Source organism: Dicentrarchus labrax, unplaced genomic scaffold (genome assembly GCF_905237075.1).
Source record: "Dicentrarchus labrax unplaced genomic scaffold, dlabrax2021, whole genome shotgun sequence".
Lineage (NCBI taxonomy): Eukaryota > Metazoa > Chordata > Actinopteri > Moronidae > Dicentrarchus > Dicentrarchus labrax.
This window is the reverse complement of record NW_026136703.1, coordinates 11,547,911-11,564,290: the sequence shown is the minus strand read 5'-3', so window position 1 is coordinate 11,564,290 and position 16,380 is coordinate 11,547,911. Positions and strand designations below refer to the sequence as shown.

General features: G+C 43.2%; 1 protein-coding gene across 7 annotated transcripts in view; it reads left to right on the top strand.

Moving 5' to 3' along the window:
• Positions 1 to 16,380, top strand: part of esrrb (estrogen-related receptor beta) — a 46,081-nt gene that overhangs the window by 16,400 nt on the left and 13,301 nt on the right. For 4 of the 7 annotated variants that reach the window (XM_051396136.1, XM_051396133.1, XM_051396135.1 and 1 more), the window contains 4 exons: positions 1,123 to 1,532; positions 7,230 to 7,355; positions 13,387 to 13,497; positions 13,993 to 14,154. In XM_051396136.1, coding sequence (XP_051252096.1) covers positions 1,123 to 1,532; positions 7,230 to 7,355; positions 13,387 to 13,497; positions 13,993 to 14,154 — 809 coding nt within the window. The remainder of the gene's footprint in view (positions 1 to 1,122; positions 1,533 to 7,229; positions 7,356 to 13,386; positions 13,498 to 13,992; positions 14,155 to 16,380) is intronic. The other 3 variants (XM_051396139.1, XM_051396138.1, XM_051396134.1) reach the window with 1 other exon arrangement.

The window sequence follows — 16,380 nt, the reverse complement described above, 5'->3', positions numbered from 1 at the left end:
TATGTAAGTGTGTGACCTCGCCTTGACCCTAAGAGGTCACTATGTCTACACTGCATCCCCAATACATTGAGTTATCCATCTCCTCTACCAGTCCACCTCTTTAGTTCACTATATTTGCGGACAAAAAACATGACCGTGTTCAGGCTACGATTTTTCCCCCATTGTTTCCCAGTGCCATTTCAAGTTAAAGGTTATAGAGTGGGACTGAAATAGATTTATGTGGGCAAGGAAGGCTTCAGAGTGCATTTTGTGGCCACAGCCAAAGGGCTGCACTTTAGTCTGCACATGTTAGCATCATATTCCATGTACTCCAAAATGCAGTTATTAGGCAGACAGTGAAAAAGTCAATATCCTGCCATCATGTTTCTTTTTGGTTGACTGCTGACTCAAGGAGACAAGCCAAGGTCCACTCTCTCTAAACTATGGAGATGCTCCCGACTTAATGTGCTCTGTTTATGTGCGCGTGCGCATTCGTGTTAAGTTATTTGAGAGCTCTCTCTCTCCCTCTCTCTTCGTCTTTGTCTTGTTCTTTCACTTTCCCTAATTTTTGTTTGTGTTGTATGGGCATGTGGCACCTGTGTTTGGACGTGCATGTTGTAGTTTTTTGTATTTGTACACTGAAGTGCTTTTGCAGCTGCCGTGGTGTGTAGCTTAAAAAACAGACCTCATGACAAAAGTAGATATGTATTACACTGAAATGTGATTTGGCTAATAAATGACAGCTCTTCGACCACATGAACCCTAACTAATGTCCCATCTGACATCTTTTCTGCCTCCTGTCATATATTTAGTAACGTTATGTATTCAGAAACACATTTTTTGGGGTGTTTATCTAGAAGAGCAGTTGAACTGTTCATTAACTAATTAACTCTAGAAACTTGTCTAGTTAAATGCAAAGAGCATTTGTGTCGTACTTGTCATGAATTGCCACAGAATTCTTACATTTTATACTTCAAGTACAATCAAGTATTTTGCTGTTAGGCTTTTATGTCATTCCACTGGTTGATGAGATTTAATTCTGCTCTCTGAAGAGCTATACTTATCACCTTCCTCTTATTCTCCTCCCTTTCCCATCAACCCTCTCCCCAACTCCCCAACTCTCTCACCCCATACCTCCCACAGGCTGCTAAATAGAATGGCCGCTGATGACCGGCACCTACCCTCCAGTTGTGGGTCCTACATCAAGACGGAGCCATCCAGTCCCTCCTCGGTCATCGATACGGTCAGCCACCACAGCCCCAGCGGCAACTCTGATGCCAGCGGTGGCTATGTCAGCACCATGAACAGCCACTCTAACGGCCTGGACTCTCCACCTATGTTCACCCCCGGCGGGCTCGGGGCCGGCACCTGCCGCAAGCGCTATGACGACTGCTCCAGCACCATCATGGAGGACTCGTCCATAAAGTGCGAATACATGTTGAACTCCCTCCCCAAGAGGCTGTGCCTGGTCTGTGGAGATATAGCCTCGGGGTATCACTATGGGGTGGCCTCTTGTGAGGCCTGCAAAGCCTTTTTTAAAAGGACAATACAAGGTATTTTTCTCCTCTCCCCTCCCCCTAACAAACATTCAATACAAGTTATTCCATCCCATGACGCCACATCACCAGACATAAAAACACCCTCCATACAAGACACCTTTGGCCTCACAACAACACTGAAACATACTCAGTCCAAGCGATTTACTATGTAAAAAAAAATCATTGGAGTGTGGAAGATGTTTTCTCTACCTCCTGAGACCAGCAACCTCCATAAAAAAAATCTTTGTTTTTGATATCATTACAATGTAAAATACAAAACAACTACAAGACTACATTAAAAACATGCAAATTTATTTACTGATTTCAGACAACTGTGCATTTTAAAAATGTTGACAGTATTGGCTTTTAAAAAACAGAAACCAGAAGAATATTTTGACATGGGACAGATCAATAGTGTAAGTATGATTACATCATCCGTCATGGTTGGCGGTGTATGGTGGACATGACATCATCACTCAGAGGTCAGATTTGGTGGAGTGTAGGGGCTGTTTGCCCAGATGCCTTGGGGGGCTCAGAGAAAGTGCTTTATTATTCCTCCTCTGTTTTGTGTGTGTGTGTGTGTGTGTGTGTGTGTGTGTGTGTGTGTGTGTGTGTGTGTGTGTGTGTGTGTGTGTGTGTGTGCGCCTGGGGACTAGGGTGCGATTGGCTATCTGCAAGGCATGATGTATCACAGCTTCTCATTAGAGAGGCAATGAAAGGCCCCCCACTGTGAAACTGTGCGCTCTGCTCCAGATTAATCAGGAAGACGGAGATATTGTTGAGCCTGGAAAAAAAATCTGCACAACAGGCACAGCTGCCCAGGTCTAAGCTCTGCCGGCTTAGTAGTCCAATGCAGTGGAAAAACTAGATAAAATAAGTAAAATGAGCCAAAGCGTTGGAATATGGTGAAAAGAAATGAGTAAGAGTGGAAGAAAAATAGGAATTTGACATTTAAACTAAATGAGTCTGACATCTTTTATCCATTGCTTTCAGTACATTTTCATCAGCAAATGATTGCAGGCATTATATGGAGAGCAGGTTGTCTGTCTGGATGATAGGTGTTGATTTTGGACCTTACAGCCCTATCAGCTTTAGACAGTCTATGTACCTTTTGCAGGCAAACAAAAGCATTAGGCCAAATCCTCCTGTTTACCCATGCTGCCACCAGCAATCCTGTCTATTGACAAAAGATGAACATTTTCTCTCAAGTAACATAACTGGGCTTTTGTCCCCTCGCTAAAAGTACACTGACGGCAACACAATGGAACAGGAAAAGAGGCATCGGGGAAGAAAGAGACATCTTAAGTGGAGCAATGGCCCAAACAATTAAGAGAAAGGTACATGGAAAAAATTGAAAGCCCCTCTTTTTTTCCCCCTCACTTTGCATTGTCGATTTGAAATCCCTCTCTTTCTCTTCTTGGAGGGCTGCCTGTAATGGAGCTAATCTGCCGTCGTTTGTCCGAGCCACAGGAGTTTTGTCAATAACAATCAGCGTTTGGAAAGTGTAATTAAGGCCGAGGCTTTTCATTAGGAAGAAGGGAGGGGGCCGTCTCCAGGGACGGGCATGCCAATTAGAAACTCAGGCACGCGTCGCCGGGTAATTTCAGGGAAAGGAGGGGAAAAAAACCCAGGACTTCTTTAGATTGGAGAGGGACCCTGCTGCTCTTTCAGAGGAAAGGAGGAGAGGCTTAATGGCATAATAATCAGACAGGGGTCCCAGGCAGAGAAGGCAGGAGGACGCAGGGACTTTTTGGGGGAGGTGAAATCCTTCCGAAATGATAAAAGAAACACATGCAGGATTGCTGGAGGAAAATAAAGGCTGTAAATAGCGGAATGTAGAGCCCTTGAAAGAATGAGAGGGTGCCGTTGATGAGAACTGATTAATTAAAGGAATAACGAGGCAGTCAAGGGTGGAGTGTGAGACGGCCCTCTCTAATGAGAGGAAAACAAAGGAGCTGTCTTTTCCAGCCCTTTATCACATTGTTCTATAGCACTTAGAGCAAACAACATGCTAAGTTAATGTTAACCATGTACATGACAGTTTCTTTATCATCTTGTGCTCACTTTGTTTAACTGTGTATTTTATTTTGATACAGCAGCAAATCCTTGATAGAAAAAGTGTAGTTGTTTTTAAACATATGAATATATAATATTTAAATTTAGTTGTATTTAAAATGTTCTGACTTAACTATAAATTTAGGCATTTATCGACAGAGTAAACACATCTTACTTCCCTCTCTTGACTGCACTTCTTCAGCTGATACCCTTTCCTTTTCAACAAAAGCGGATGGAAAATCCATCTTGTGTCACCTATTCATCCAGTGAAAAGCCCCTTGAACTCTTACGTGGAGATAGTTACATTAGTCAAGGCCAGGCCCAAATTAATGTCAACCTGGATCTCCATCCATCCCAGAAATACCCCTGTTCTCATTGCTCCCTAATCATCCCCCCATTCCTGCTCCTCACGTGCCCCACCAATCAAAAACATAAATCTCTTATTGAACCGTGTTTTCTTCCCATTTTGAACCCAAGTGTAAAATTGCCTGAAAACCAACTGAACTCAGTGGCCCTCTTTTATATGAAGTAATAGACCTTGACAGTAAGCCTGTAAAAGTCAGTTTAGATTTTGATGAGAAATACCTGCCATTTTACTGTAATTTACTTACAAGACCTGACTTTCCCCTCTGTGCCCTGGCATGGGTCCTGAAAAGCCATAAAATAGATTGAGACAGATACTTATCAAGAGAAGAAGGAGGGAAATCTTTTTCTTCTCCCTTCACTCTGTAATGTTATTGGTAACCATACCATAACCTCTGTAAAGACAGATAAACCGGAGCGTGGCCCTCAGGTTAAAGGGGTTCCCGCCAGTATGCTTCATTTCTGAAAGTGAAACTGGCCATACTATTACTCTACAAGCCAAGATTTCCAGGCATCATTTCTGAATGACAAGGTTACTGTAAAACATTTTATAGGTGTGCCCAATGTCAATGATCAAAACTACTGTAACTAGAAATTCCCATTTAAATCAGTGACACTTTGTTTAACCACTGTTCATGAGAACATTGTTTTTTGTTTTTTTTTTACCCACAAGGCACAAAGTCAGTTAAATACGGTTCATTTCAGTTTATTTCATATCAGTCAGTTTACTTATGGATACAACTTATAATAATAATGCCTATTCTATTCCAAGCAAAAAGTTAATGCATAAATATAAATCTGTATTTTTTTATTTAACGATTACAGAGAGCCAGTCTAATTAACCACATACGATACAAGTATGCTTTGCATACCGCATAAATATAACGTTATACACTAAGATAACTGAGCAAAATTTAAATTAGTCACCACTGTGGCTAACAACATTACTGATGCAAACAAATATTTAACAGTGTCAGACACTATAATTAGCTCTAGAGTTTTCAGTTGTGTGTATTAAAAGTCCTAAAATCAATTAGGCAGTCATAGAAAGTTTCAGTGTTTTGTTTTCATTTTTGGTTGTGGGGCTACACTTTTGTTTGCATTTAGATGTCTTTTAATTTTAACATTTCTTGGATATTTTTAATTATAAATCATCTAAGAGGTGTTAGGTATGTTTTGACATGGGATTTACTGTAAATATACGGATACTGAAACACTCCCCGTCCTAAATATAACCCAATGTAGAGGTGAAAAATTAGATAATCCACCCCTCTTTCTGCATTGAGCTGAGCACCCTCCAACAGAACATCAGACGCATGGAGGGCTTGACAAGACAGGTGGACACAGCAGTGTGTGAGTGTATGTTTGTTTTGGTTCTGGAGTGTGTGATATCAAAGGGCTAACTCTCTTAGTTAGCCACCAGGTGTGGTTTATGCACAAAACATCCTCGGGGACGCACAGGGTCAGCTTAGCCGGTTTCTGGCCGCGCAAGCAAACCTGCTACATTACATGCACATGGCACAGTTTGATGTTTTTGGAATGATATGATCAAGTGAATAAAGTGAGAAGATTTGATCAGATGTGCAATCAAAACCCATGTTTTTTAAATGTATTTAGTATTTTACATCCCAGCAAATTGCTGATTGGTTAGTGTATAATGGGAACGCAAACCAAAAAGACCTCCATGAATTGATTCCAGCGTAGGGTGGCACTGATTGCCTCCTCCCAGCATATGGGAAATGGATAGGATTATTATGGTCTAGTTCTGCTATGACAACAGAGAAAACAGACAGAGGAAAGACAATCAGAGCTCATCAGCCGCTTCCCTCACACCTTTATTTACCCCAATCCCAAAGAGATGAGGAGAATTAGCATAATGATTTCTAACCCAGATATAAGGAGGAATTTCTAATTATTTGTAACATCTTGGGACCCTCCACTTGATCTGTCCAATAATGTTAACATAATTGCATAAGTTGTCAAAGGATGTTGGAGGGCTAGTGGAAGAACGCCAGTGGAATATTACACAGCTTTCTGTTTCTCTGTGCAGAAATATGGAGTGAGGGTCAGAGCTGTGGAGCAGCTACAGGATGTTGGGATGTAATCCTAATGCGTTTGCATTTGGGTAGATTTTCGTCAAATACTTTCTTCTGTTAAAGAGCTTGCTGTACCGTACATGTGTGTTTAGCAGTTTCAACAGAAAGCATATTTGCTGACGTGCTGTTTACTTACATCTATTTTTAGTGGATGAGGAAAAATATTGAGGTAATTATAATGATTAAATTAGATTTTTATATTAAGCAACAATTTATTTCATTATACTGACAAAGACATAAACCCTAGGTTCAAAGAAAAGTAAAGAAAAATACCAATGTCAAAAGCTTTAAAGCTAAAAGCCCATTCAAAACGAGGATGATTCAAATTCCTAGGCTGAAGTGACCATTATATTGAAACCCTTTATTGAAAACCCCTGAATACAGTAAAATGTAGGGAATCAGACAGAAGCGGAGGAATTGCCTCACATATCCTGCCCTTTCTTTTGCTAATGCTAGAGTAGAGCAGAACCGGCTCTTTTATTGTGTAGCAATGAAACTCTTTTTCATTGCTCCATCCTGGAATCAGACGCTGCAGTTGAATAATGCATAAGGCCTCTTGCCTGTACACTATGTAAATAGTCAACAATGGCAACAGTGGTAACAACAGGTTTGGGTCTGCGGGAGTATTATGTAAAGTGGTCAGGGGCAGCATGTCTGGCTCTCTAGCATGCTATTGAGGCAGTGGCAGGCCCCTCTGAGCACAGGGGGACGTGGCCTGCACCCGGGGCCCAGAGGGGACACGCGCAGAATTAATGAGGCCAATTTACTGTTGGACCAGGGTGGCGTCTACTGATGGGTCCTCAAGGACTACTGTAGCTTTACCTCTGCCCCACACCCCCACCCTTTACCTCTTACCCCAGCTTCGCCTCCTGCCATGGCCCTCAGTGCTGGAAGGTTCTGTACTCACTGGAGAACACCTGAAACACCTGCACACTGCAGAAATGGATTCTATAGGAATCCATGTGATTAACAAGTGCCCATGCCTGGTTGGCAAAAGATGATTTATTATAGACCATCTGACACACTACATCAGTTACAGCAACCAATTTACCATTAGGTTCTCAGTGCCTGGTGCCTCTACCTCATATTCTACCCAATATTTCAATATTTCCACAAACATTTTGTTTTAAATAATACTTTATTTGGCCTTTGTGTTTGTTTTGTGTTGATAACATGGTCTCATTCTTCTTCTCCTCAGGTAACATAGAATACAGCTGTCCTGCCACAAATGAGTGTGAGATCACAAAACGAAGACGCAAATCATGTCAGGCTTGTCGCTTCATGAAATGCCTCAAAGTGGGGATGCTCAAAGAAGGTAAGAAGAGTAAGAACATTTTTATTATTCTTACACCCACAGATACACATACTGTACGTATTTTGATTTATAACTTTTATGTAACATTCATGCAAGTAAGGAATCCACAACTGATCTGATAAGGGAGCTGCCAGTGGAATATTACAGCATCACATGCAAGTTTTCATGATAGTTGCTGTGTTACGTCCCAGACTGCTTCAGCAATGAGTCCCACACTATTTCTCTCCTAGCAGAACAGAGTAAGAGATGCGTACAGTACAACTGGTTGGCCTAGACAACAGTTCCCAGCCCCCTGTCCTCCCCCTAGCTACACAGCAGTAAATAATGTGCAGTTGAGCTGGGGACAGAAATATGCTGAATAGGTTGATCCTGCCGTCTGAGTAATAGAAATGTAACAGTATTCCGCCTGGAAAGGCTCAGGCCAGGTCCCTGAGCACACACTCGGCACAGTCTCAGCTCTCCCCGGCATATTGATCCACTAAATGTTTTCCGAACATCTCAGCTCTCTTCCTGTGGATGTTTTTTTAAAGTCACGCCAGCAGGGAATTCAGTGACAATTAAACATGCTTCCGATGGATTTGTCTGGCTGGATTTCTGCCCCCATTCCCTCCCTTCCTATTGCCTCTGACTGAACCCCCTGAGACCTCGAGGCTTGGCTACTCTTCCGGGGGGAGACACCTATCCTTTCTCCTTACCCCATTGTATTCGTGGATGCTTTCTCACCTGCCTCTCTCTTTCAGTTGTTGGTTGCTCCAAAACGACCAGACAAATGAATAATGAAAGATATGTGGCTTGGGGGTGAAGTGGCGGTGTTATATTTATTCAAGCCTCCTCTGGGAGTAGCTCAGGGACTCTGTAAGGAAACGTGTTTCCCTCAAGTGCTGATGAGTATGGGTCAGGTAGCACTTGTGTTGTGGAAAGTATGATTGTCCCTCATGGTTATACAAGTGGTATAGAAACTGTCAGAAGCTCTGACAAATGAAATTCTGTAAAATCTTCCACTTTTAAGTTCTGTCAAACTCTGTGCAATATATATACCCCACCATTATTCCCCTCGTTATTCTTTGGAGAGTGGGATTTATGGATGCATATATATCCATTCGCCACCTGAAGCCAGTCATAGCCTGTATGGATCTCCACGCAGTAACAGAATCCCCTGGACTGCATGCAGCCAGATAAAGCCTCAGTGCCAGAAAGACAGAGTAATCGCATTACTATCTGATGAAAAATTTATGCCAATATATCATCTTGGAGAATAAGAGACTACAAAAAGATGTAGCTGTGGCTATAAATGAATGACCAGTGTCAGGTCAGAGTAAAAAGAGTATAAAACTCAAATATGCAGACTTCGGCTAAGCCCGTGTTTCTAATGCACACTTCCGTGTATTCAGCACATTCCCAGAATAAGAATGACCCTCCTCTTTTAAACAGTGCCTGTCATCACCCCACTGCAACTATTCTCACAGACGTATTGAAGTCTTGCGCAGGTGTTGTCATAGATCTCTCTCAATTAACTGATTTCTTTTGCAATAAAAATTATTCAAAGCTTTTGTCATGATTAACAGAGAGATGTGAAGTGCATTTCTGCGTAAGCTCTGCCTTGAGGCCCAGCACTTTAAAGTGTCACCAAGATGAAATGGAAAGAGAGACACATGGTCTGTGTCCACTGTAAGCTCTATGAAGCCGTCGGCTCAACGCCATGCTCAGGCCCAGGGTGTGGAGATGGCCACCGCTCATGTGACTGAGGTTGCCACTTACTTTCATTACTGCAGAAAGGTCACATTGTGTCTCAATGGAAAATCACCTAATTATAACTTTACAGCTCCTACAAAGTACAGTGCTGCCCCCCAATGAATCAGAAGATTTAATCCATCACTGTCTCTGAAAGAATAACAATATTAGGCATCTTGTGAGCAAATTTAGGTTAAATATTTATACTCTAAGTAGTAAAATTCATAGGATATCAGTATCAACAGAGCAAACACAAAAGCTACAATCAGAACATTCATATCTCAAACTGTGGTAAGAGGACAATGGTCTTTGAAGATCAGCAGTCTGATTACAAGAGACCTGCCTAAACCCTGTGTTGAGTCGCTGTACTTTCCCTTGACTGTATAAAGGAGGAAGTGATCAATAGAAGAATCAAATGTCAGGGGCAACAGGTTTTTCCTCTGATCAATGGAAACAGATCAGAGCTTAGAGCAGGAGAGAAGACAAGATACTATTGAGAGATTACATTGACATCATTCAGTGGCAGTTGCTCTCCGCACAGACATCCTTTTTCCTTTGCTCACAAACACACAGATACTTCTTCCACATACACACCAGCGCAGAAAAACACTTTATTTCTGTGAAATTACATCTGTATTTGTATCTACACATCTGCATCATTGACCAAACACAATGTCTTTTTTGTTCCATTGTCCTTACTGTGTAACAGTGCTGTGTGTAAAGGCAGAAAGTATCCTGTGTTATTGTAAGAGAGCTGTGTGACCATCATGAACATTTGCTGGACAAAGGAGCAAAGTGTGTCTGTGCTGATATACAATACACCTCTCATTGTTCAGCAGGCTGGCATCCAGCGAACAACCACATCCCACAATAGCCGCGTCATAGTCAAATACAGAACATACACACAAACCACACTCCATTCACATGCATAGGCCCTGAAATACTATACATGTAAGTAAATGTCCACGTGTGTTGGAGGCTGTCTACACCAGTAAGATAAATACGGTGTGCTTTCAGATGCAGTAATGTCAATAGTGCAGTAAGTTAAATAAGCTTAAAACCTCACTTAAAATGTTTTTGGTTTTTTTTACGATACTGTAATTTACAGCAGTCTAAAGTGTAGTTTAAGTACCGTTTAGTCTCTTCAATTAGCGGGATGAGCAGGTATGTGAGCTCACTAGCGATATTGTAGCTAACCTGTAAATGGAGTATGTGACGAGGGTCTCAGTATGGCAGCTCCTGGGGTCAGCAGATGGGGAGGGGGCAATGCGTGACAATTTTTCCGCTACCCTCGCTCATCACCACTCGTGATTAAAAATGCTGCAACACACTTACAAGTATGCAAAGCTGGCAACGGGGGGCCTTTGAAATAGTGCTGACGGCAGTTTAGCGGGACGGCTTCCTTGAAAGGCAAGGTTCACCATGCCTTGCCATGTGGCCTTCTGATTTTCCCAGCTAAAATAGGGTCCGCCTAAGCCCCCCTTGGCATTGCCAACCATCCCAGACATCCTGACACTTTCCCAAGAGAGGGACACCCAGAACAGGTGAGGGACTCAAAATAAGGGCCCCTACCATGGCCGGCCACACAAAGTGAGTGAAGACAGGCCCTTTTGTAGGAGTGTGCTCTGAAGGGGATTATTATTGTTTTTGGAGAGAAAGAAGAGCCCTAGGTCAGCTGGCCCCAGCCCCCACCCCGAGGCCCTGCGTTAATCCGTGCACAAATGCCAGCCGCCTTGGCCAAAAGCCCTCTCCCCCTGCACCCTGCTTTGAAGAGATGATACCCGAGCTCACCCACTGCTACCCTCTCACTGCACTGTGTTGTAGGCCATAAAACAGTGAGATGACTTTGGATGAGGTGGTAGTCAACTCTCTTCACACATTTATAACACACCTACTGTTTACTTTGGAGGGAGCACAACAGACTGATCTGAGTCAGACCACTTAAAGCTTCGGGTGCCACCAAGGGGACATATGAACCTCACAAAGGCCCCTATAAAGTCCTAGCCATAGTGCCCGACACCATGAGTGAATGAATCCGTCTAGCTGCTCTTAATCACTCTCTCTTCCTCTCTGCCTCTATTTGGCCCTGTTGGACAGTAAAATGAGACAGGTTAGTGCCAAGCTTTAATTCCTGTCAGCATCTGTTAATTATGGCCAGGACTGTTCTAATTAAAAGAGGCACCCATCTACCTTCATCGCTGGGTTTACACTGGCTGACACAGCCACATGACTCAACCAGCAGAGAGGATCATGGAGAGCAGAAGCGCAGCCACCTGGCAGCGGCCGAGCTCATCAGGAGAGCCGGAAGAAACTGTAGAAAGGGGCATCACGTTTGACAATGAGAGGAATTTTCCATCCCTACAGTAGTGACAGTACCATCTCCGCTGAATTGTAAGAAAGTTAAGCACTCAAACCTGAGCAGCAAGTAGAGGGTGTGAGAAGACTATTCTCAAGAAGACCCTTCACAGAAAGCAATCTTTCTGTACGTTACACATAAAAATGAAATTGTCATGGTATGTGTGTGTGTGTAAAGTACAGGTAGTTGCCATCAGATGATTCCCTGGTGGTTGCTGGGAAGGATGAAGCTCTGTTGGGAATTGGGGGTAATTAGGTTAGTAGGTTGTCAGTGTCAGGAAATTGAAAGACAATCCTAATCAGATTTGTGTTTCTAGGGAATCAAATAATTTATATAAGTAGCAAAAATCTCTATTGTACAGTTACATGATGTTATATGTTTACTGGACCCCCACCCCTCCTTCCCCCATGCATTGAGCGTGAGGGAGAGGTGCTATGGCCATGTAAGATGAGTGGGGAAAATCAAGAACATATTTTGCATAAATCCACTGTTGAATTCCTCTTTGTTAAATGAAAGCCACGGCGTCTATCTTACATCATCTGATTTTGCCTCCCCCCCGTTCACCGACCGACCTCCAATCACCGTGCATGGGACACATCCAAACTCATCCCCTCCAAGAGCACTCGCTGATGGGCAAATTGTATTAGGCTCATTTGCAGTGGCCACACAATGCCCAGGTTTGACACTGTCCTCCCTGTTATAAAGTGATGAAATCATCAAGGAAGTGCTCTGGCTGCAGGTGTTGTTCGCTCAGAGGACGCGGGCGGCTGACAAATTAACTCCTCCTCCACCGCAAGCATTTCATTGAGCCTTTTTCTCATCTGCCCTTTAGTATTAAATTTGTTTGAGGCAAGGGGGGTTACATTATGCATACAAGGTAAATTGAAGGGATTCTCCCTCCTGACAGGATTAAGATATCAGGGATATTTAGGCTGCGCGGTAGCGGTGACATGCTGGGCCAAATATGGGGATGCAGGATATAAATGTTTGCATACAAGTGCATTAAATAACCAAATACCTTCCCGGTGATATCAAATAAATAGAACAGCGTAGATGAAATATTTTAACTATGTTGAAAATTAATAGAATAGAAAAGACATCCAAATGGAAACATTCTTATCAAATAATGAGATAATAAATAACTTATGTTATGATGAGGCCGACCTGACATTTACAGTATCAGTGTGCAACCTGGCCCCCTAGCTGTGGCTGGGGGCGATAAGGCCTCAGTGCTACTCCAGTGAAAGAGGGGTGAAATAAGGGTCTTTTATGGGAAAGCAATACGTAGTTATCTATCTGCAGTATGACAGCGGATGTTTTGTACAGTGTGTGTGGGACTATGTCTTTGCTTGTTGGCTGGTTAAGTTTCTTTTTCTGGATACCGAAGAGCACACACCTGAGCTCACACAAGCATACACACATACACACACAAGCAAAGAGGCATGTAGCTGGCAAGCTAATTAGTATGCAGTCTGCCTCACCCCAAAAGCTAAATAATTAGAGGGCCAGTCTGTGAGATCATTGACCCTGCGTTAAATATTCATATGTTTAGACCTGCTCTGGGCTCAGCTGTGTCACAGTAGACCAGCCAGGCATGGACCACATATGGGAAGGCAGCCGTGCCTCTGACACATCCGTGCGCGCACACACACACACACACACACACACTCGATTGCAGGCTCACACAGAGACACACACTTATGCCACTATGCCTTTTACAGTGCTTACATGCAAGATAGGAAACCAGCACTCTTACTACTGTTGACATGATCTAATACAGATATGTTGTAATAGATGGAGGAGAGATTTATTTTGTGTGTCTTTGCATCGTTACTACTGTTATTAGCTTTTGTTTGACCTAGTTAATTTTCATGTATTTGATATCCCTTTAAATCTAGTCTAGAAAAACTGCACTCTCTTCATCTCGTGTCCCTCCTGTCGTTTCTAAACAAGGGGTTCGCCTGGACCGCGTGCGAGGGGGCAGACAGAAGTACAAGCGGAGGTTGGACTCAGAAAACAACCCGTACCTGGGCTTGACGCTCCCCCCTCCCACCAAAAAGCCTCGTGAGTACTGCTCTGTCACTAACCCATTGTCTCCCTCCGCCGCCGCCCCTCCTCTGCCTGACCAGCACACAGGTAAAGCTGGTAAAACGGTCTCACCCATGTTTGGACAGCTGAGAGTTCATTGGTCTGAAAGATAGGCCAGCTATTGTTCCACTTGCTGTATTATGATAAGTCTATGAGCAGATGACCGATATTAAACAACGACACAGTGCTCGAGGACACTCACATTTTCACACATACATTTTTTTCCAACTCGCATGCATTCTGTACGGATAAGAGCTTTCAGCGACTTCATTTGACTCGTACAAATTCAAGCTCCATCCATTAGTTTGCATAATGAGAAAGAGAAAGAAACTGTGAAAGCGAGACCAGTATTCTACCATGTGTCACCAGTGTTTATCAGTGCGTTGCATCTTTGTGCCTCACTGAGCTTGGGAGTGATATGACCTTTGACCTCTGGTTTGCTTTGACACCCCCCTCCTCCTCTATCCTCAGTCACAAAGATAGTGTCTCACCTGTTGGTGGCAGAGCCAGAGAAGATCTATGCCATGCCTGACCCCACCATGCCGGAGAGCGACATCAAGGCTCTGACCACGCTGTGCGACCTGGCTGACCGCGAGTTGGTGGTCATCATCGGCTGGGCCAAGCACATCCCAGGTATAAAACAAATAATTATTTGTCTCCTTTTGTCTTTTTTTTTTTTTAACTTGCCTGCTGTTTTTTTTCTCTGTCTTTCCCTGCCTCCTGTCTCACACCCACTCTGTACGAATAAACATGCGCGCACACACATAGAAAATTAATGACAGCAGCTCATACAGCCTCAGGGTGTGTGGAGGATGGAGGGGGTGCAAAATGGACATAGCTGTGCAAGAAACAAATCAATAGAGTGCATCTAAAACCCCTGCATTGAATGGAGAAGGGGACACAGACCCAGTGCCAGTGTGTGTTGTAATCACCAGGGAGATTTAGAAGTTGGGGACCTGCCCAATCAAACAAGACATCATATAACACACAGACACACACACATGCACACACGAATGCACACAAGCACACATACATTGAATTATTGATGGGCATAATCATGTTTCTTCCTTGCCCCATAGGCATTCTGATAGACGAGGTGTTAGGTTATAAGAGGCTGTTGAATTAAGGATACAGCACCTCACGTCAGCAGAGATTTTGCTTCCTTCAAGAGTTTTCCTCTGATTTTGACAGAGAACACATTGTTTAGCCGCTTTTTTTTTGCAACCGAGGCAGATTCTCCTTGATCTTGAGCTTGACCCCCATAACTCTATAACATTACAGTGCTGTAGGCATGGAGGGGTAACAAACTAAATGAATGTGTCCCTCAGCGGCACCTCCATAACCTCTTTTTCTCATCAGCATATCTTGGACAGGCACAGAGCTGTCAGCATGCAGGAAATGTGCGACATCACTTCAGCACTGATGCACACACACACACACACACACACACACACACACACACCCACCACACACACACACACACACACACACATACATACACAAGTGTTTGTGCATGCTTTGCATTATATCACTTAATTCAGAACATACATTTAAATACTAATTCATATTTATTTATTTATTATTTTAGATTTAAAAGGTTAATTTATTGTCAGTAAAGTGAAGTGGACTCCACCTGACCTCGGGCAGGTGCATTTTGTACTGAAAAGGTATTAGAGTACTTCTCAGAAGGAAGGGTATTAATCAGGTACAGATCTGATAGTAAGGAGATTAGAGATGGATATGCTCTCAACCCGTGGCCTCAGCCCTGGCCCCTTGCACATCTAAACTGTTTGGATCACTCCCCACGGGCCCTGCATGGTCAGCACATAGAGAGTTTAACAGGAGCTTAGTCAGGACTGGATCACAACTGACCCCATAACACACTCTCATCGTTGTGACCCAAAAATTACACCAGCGTTGCAGACATGCACAAAAAGGAGACATTCCTGTGCTGCTGAGTACAGACTGTGTAAGCATGTAGGTATCGCTCACTAAGACACGCATATGTACAGAAGCAAGAGAAAGAGTGTCTGTGGTCTTTTTATCTTTTACTAGGTCATCTGAGGCCACTGAGTAACCTAAAGCAAGTGTAGTCAATATACCAATCCACCACTGTTAAAGGTTTTAACTTGTATCCTGGAGTGCATCATCATTTTAATATGTGTACACTCCATCTCGGATTTTGTGTGTCATAGTGTTGAAGCCCTGTTAATCAGATTATACTAACACGTATTGTACAATGGATAGATTCATAATGTTAATGGGATTTGCCCCACAGATTGCGGCAGAGGGCTTGTCATTCCAACTGCGTCGATAATGATCATTTAACCCAAAACCTGAGGCAGTAAGCCAGAGAGTCTATTCCGAGTACCTGGAACTGAACGGATGCACCAAACATGTGCTGCACCTGCGAGATGGTAGACCTTAAGTAGATTATTCTGATCTGCTTCCCCACAGTATAAATACTCACAATCACACTTGTGCTTTTGTTTTATATTTGGTCATTTCTTTTACTTAAATTGTAAAATCACACCTATTCTTTTCAGATTAAAAAGTCAATTTGACAGGATAAAGACCTCTACTTCAGCTGAGTGCGTGGTCTGTCCCTTTGGTGGTGTCTTTATTAGGACAGTGGCTGTCCTCTGGCCATGAAATGGCTGCATAATTGAGTTGTACATGGCTGAACCTGATCAGAGACGGTTCACTGGTTGAGCGAGACTCCATGCACTAACACTCCACGCAACAACGGTACCGCAGGGCAGCCTACCATGCTAGGTTCCTACAATATTTCTCCCTCCATCCGCTCCGGGACAAGAAAAGAACAAGGGTGGAAAAAAACAGCTGATTGCATTCTGATAG